General features: G+C 36.4%; 1 protein-coding gene across 3 annotated transcripts in view; it reads left to right on the forward strand.

The window, feature by feature from the left end:
* Window positions 1-4,193, forward strand: part of Prr16 (proline rich 16) — a 303,614-nt gene that overhangs the window by 191,852 nt on the left and 107,569 nt on the right. For 2 of the 3 annotated variants that reach the window (XR_004117269.1, XR_004117268.1), the window contains exon 2: window positions 219-1,124. Coding sequence is in view for 1 of the 3 variants with exons in the window: in XM_031365666.1 (XP_031221526.1) it covers window positions 219-974 (756 nt within the window). In the remaining 2 variants the exon portion in view is untranslated. Of the gene's footprint in view, window positions 1-218; window positions 2,736-4,193 lie in introns of those variants that run through there. The other variant, XM_031365666.1, reaches the window with a different exon arrangement.

Genomic DNA, 4,193 nt, shown 5'->3' on the forward strand with positions numbered 1-4,193 from the left:
GAAATCCACCTGCCTCTGCCTCCCAAGTGCTGGGATTAAAGGCGTGCGCCACCACCGCCCGGCTTTGACTAAACTCTTGAGGGAGCAATTGAGTTACCTGTTCAGGGTAAGTCAGGGCTTCTTCTGTAACAGCTCAAAACTACCCAGAAAAGGTTTGCTTTTATGTGTACTTTACTTCTGGTTGCTCGCCAACACAATTACCTTGTCCTTTTCACCAGGTTGTTGACCAGATTGACACCCTGACCTCTGACCTACAGCTGGAGGATGAGATGACCGACAGCTCCAAAACAGACACCCTGAACAGCAGCTCCAGCGGGACAACGGCCTCCAGCATAGAGAAGATCAAAGAACAGGCCAAGGCCCCGCTGATTAAACCTCCAGCACAGCCTTCTGCTATCCTGACTGTCCTGAGAAAGCCAAACCCTCCACCACCTCCTCCAAGGTTGACACCCGTGAGGTGCGAAGAGCCTCCAAGAGTGGTGCCGACTGCCAATCCTGTAAAGACCAACGGTACCCTGCTACGGAATGGAGGACTACCGGGGAGAGCCAACAAAATTCCAAATGGAGACATCTGCTGCCTACCCAACAGTAACTTGGACAAGGCTCCATTGCCGTCTCTGATGCACAGACCTGAAAAGGACAGGAGTCCTCAGGCAGGGCCACGGGAACGAGTACGGTTCAATGAAAAAGTCCAATACCATGGCTATTGTCCTGACTGTGAGACCCGGTATAACATAAAGAATAGGGAGGTCCATTTACACAGTGAACCAGTTCATCCGCCTGGAAAGATCCCTCACCAAGGACCTCTGCTCCCTCCTCCACCTCATCTCCCCACTTTCCCATTAGAAAATGGGGGACTGGGAATAAGCCACAGTAACAGCTTTCCCCCTCCCACACCTGCAGCCGTGCCTCCTCCTACTGCACCAAAACCACAGAAGACCATCCTGAGGAAGTCCACCACAACCACAGTGTGATACCTGCCATTTAAGAAAGCGTTCTGTTTGTTTTTTTAATTTTCTATTTGATAAACGTAAAATAATAAGTAATGAGCACTTTCTACTCAAGCAATAAAAAGCCCAAATATATTTATCTGCATTCAACAAAAGTGGCATAAAAATCACGTGGTAAGTATGCAGAGTGACGCTTCTGTCCTGGACGTACATTGTTTTCTATGTTCCATCATCAGAAACTGCAGAAAATTGAGAAAGTATGAATGCATTTTATTTTTTTGTGATTAACCTAAGACAAACTGTGACCTTCAGATTCCAAGTATTTTGATTTTATTATAAGAGCTGGGATGCCTATTTTGATTTGTTGATAAAGCCAGGGCAATTCATCCCATTCACGCCTAACTCATCTATGCATTGATGATGTCATAATTCTCCCTTTGATCTAATGCTTTTTAATAAGAATTTTAATACTGAAGGACTATTTTATTATTTTTCTAAGGATGTTTGTCAATAGTTTTGCATCATGAATCGCTAAGGACACTACCAAAAAGTTTATTTTCTATACTATACAATTTGAATCATGTGTTCAATTATATGTGTAATAAAATATTTTGAGCTTTGGAAATGTCAATAAATAATAGTAAATAATGAGAAAGCCTAATGTTCCCGAGGATTCACATGAAGTAGAGGTTACTTTAACTCCCTATTAACATTCACTGAAATGGGAAACCAGTCCCCAAGATTTTGAACAAGGTGACACTAATTGGATATCACATTTGTAGAGTAAATATCACAACCTACTCGGTAAGTATATTCTTACAAGAGTTTCTTACTATACACCGATATTATGGTACTTCTAGAACCAGCTGATGAAAGCCTTTGATGTTGTCAAGACCTCTCACAGGACTCATTGTAGAAAAGTACATCAGAAGGTTGGACTTTTTGCCTTCTTTCTACCCAAGCAAGCTCAATTTCCCTGAAAGAACACAGATTTATAGGAAGGGAGTTGTAGGTATCTCTAGTCACAGGGTATGTTCAGCAATGGCCTTTCCCTTTTTCTCTTCTAAGGGTGTCAGGATGTCTCATATAAGAATCTCTCCTTTCTACCTTCAAATCCAAGTCTTTCTCCTCATTAAGATTGGCCAACTTAAGAAGCTTAACCAACAGATAGATCAGTCAGGTTCTAGTTGCACTGATTTTGACTGATGTGATTTTTTTTTTTTTTGCCTTGGAGATAAAAGTTATTTATCTCTCAAAAATTATTGTGAAGTAAAGTGCCTGCAGGGGGGAGGCGCATGGATCTTCTACAACATATTAGTGGAGGGCAACTGTTGGTATGAATTAGTATCCAGTATGGTCTGAGAACACGAGTGACTTTTTCAAATATGTTCCTTTTAATTTTAAAATTTTAACTTTTGCTGCTAAAGAAAGGTAGTCTTATGATTTAGTCTTATGATTACTCTTTGAAACAGCTTTCTAATGAGATATGACAATGCGTTGTGGGGATGACTATACAAAAAACGTAGCATTTATTATTTAAATGAATTACTGAATGAACAAAATAAATGAGAGACAGAGAATGTCCTGTCAAAAATTTGCTCGGTGTGCTATTTCATCTTTTTGTGTTGTACGTGAGGGTAATGTAAGCTTAATGATACAATATTTTGGAAAGATATAAGACAGTAATAAATAAAGACCATAATCTAGTATTTATTAACTGTATGATTAGTATATTTAAGAGATACCATCCAGGAAAATAAATGATTAAATTGTTGAATACTAAAATTATGTGTTCTTAACTTTTTGCTCCATACATTTTCTTGAAATAAAAATTACTGCAGCAAAATAACCATTTTAGATTTAATGTATTAGTACCTTTTATACTCCAGCCTAGTGCTGGATGATTGAATTTTATTTTCTTCCTTTAGTTCATCTTTCTTTTCTGGCCAGATACTAAGATCTAAGAAGTAACATATAGATTCAGATTTTGACTCATGCAGATGTTTGGGAATCACATTGTGTTGCAAAGTACTACAACTAGTTCACAAAACAGACAATTTTCTTGAAATAAAACAAAGTAAATGAACTAAATTTTTGAAATTGCTTGAATAAAGACTTTGGCTTATATATCTAGGGAAAAATCCTTAGAGATCTAAATCCATCTCTCTTTTTCAAAATATGGACCAAGTTTCCTCATAAAATTATAACTTTTTCTGTTTAATCAGTGATTACATTTGTCTTTAAATCTAAATATTTATAAGAAAATAACTAAAAAGTCAAGATAAACTTCAAATGAAAATTTCATGGTCATTGAATTATAATTTATATATCTTTTTTAAAACATAATAATTTATGTATGAACTAAAATAAACAGTAAAGTAGTATCAAGACTGTGTATTTTAAATCCAAGTTATTTCAGCTTTCTTTAATATAGAATATACTGTACCACACTATATTTGCAAAATTAATAATTTCACCACATTTACTGGAACATATACTTTGAACCAATAGAAACCTATAAACAATGTAATGAAATTAAGATATAATATAATATTTTCCAGGAAACTTTTAATTAAAATGTCACCAATGGAAAATAGTTTTTGTAACCAGCCAACCCTGTTGGCAAAATTGAAAAGTTGAGGTACTCACCCTGCTTAATATGGATCACAGCATTAGGAAACATAATATAGCATTCCACATATATGAAACATAGTATATCATTCCTCCTTCTAAAAGAGGAATTTGCACAGATGGAAAAGCTTTCCCTATTTTTGTAAAAGCAGCTTCTTGTTATGATATCAATTGTGAACTTTTGTTTATATAGAGTTCAGCACAGATTCCATATCTGTGTTCAATTGCAGGTGTAATTCCTACTGTGTGCCACATGGCAGACACTGCTTATGACAACATCTCTTCATTGCTCTGTGCCAAAATTTGTTTCCATTGACATGGTCATTGTTAATTAAACCAGAGTATGATTGGCTTCTGGCTTTTCAATATAGACTAGTATTTTCAAATTTTAAAGGCTATTATATTACTATTATAATAATTCCATGTAGTAATAATAACAACAACAAGAATTGAGGGACATTCTTTTTAACCTCCCGATACTTGTAACCATTTTATAAAGGAGTTAATTTACTTTTAAATCATTCTCAAGCTAAGTATTAAGATATTTTCAAGCCGGGCGGTGGTGGCGCACGCCTTTAATCCCAGCACTTGGGAGGCAGAGGCAGGCGGATT

Source organism: Mastomys coucha, unplaced genomic scaffold, assembly GCF_008632895.1.
Source record: "Mastomys coucha isolate ucsf_1 unplaced genomic scaffold, UCSF_Mcou_1 pScaffold13, whole genome shotgun sequence".
Classification (NCBI taxonomy): domain Eukaryota; kingdom Metazoa; phylum Chordata; class Mammalia; order Rodentia; family Muridae; genus Mastomys; species Mastomys coucha.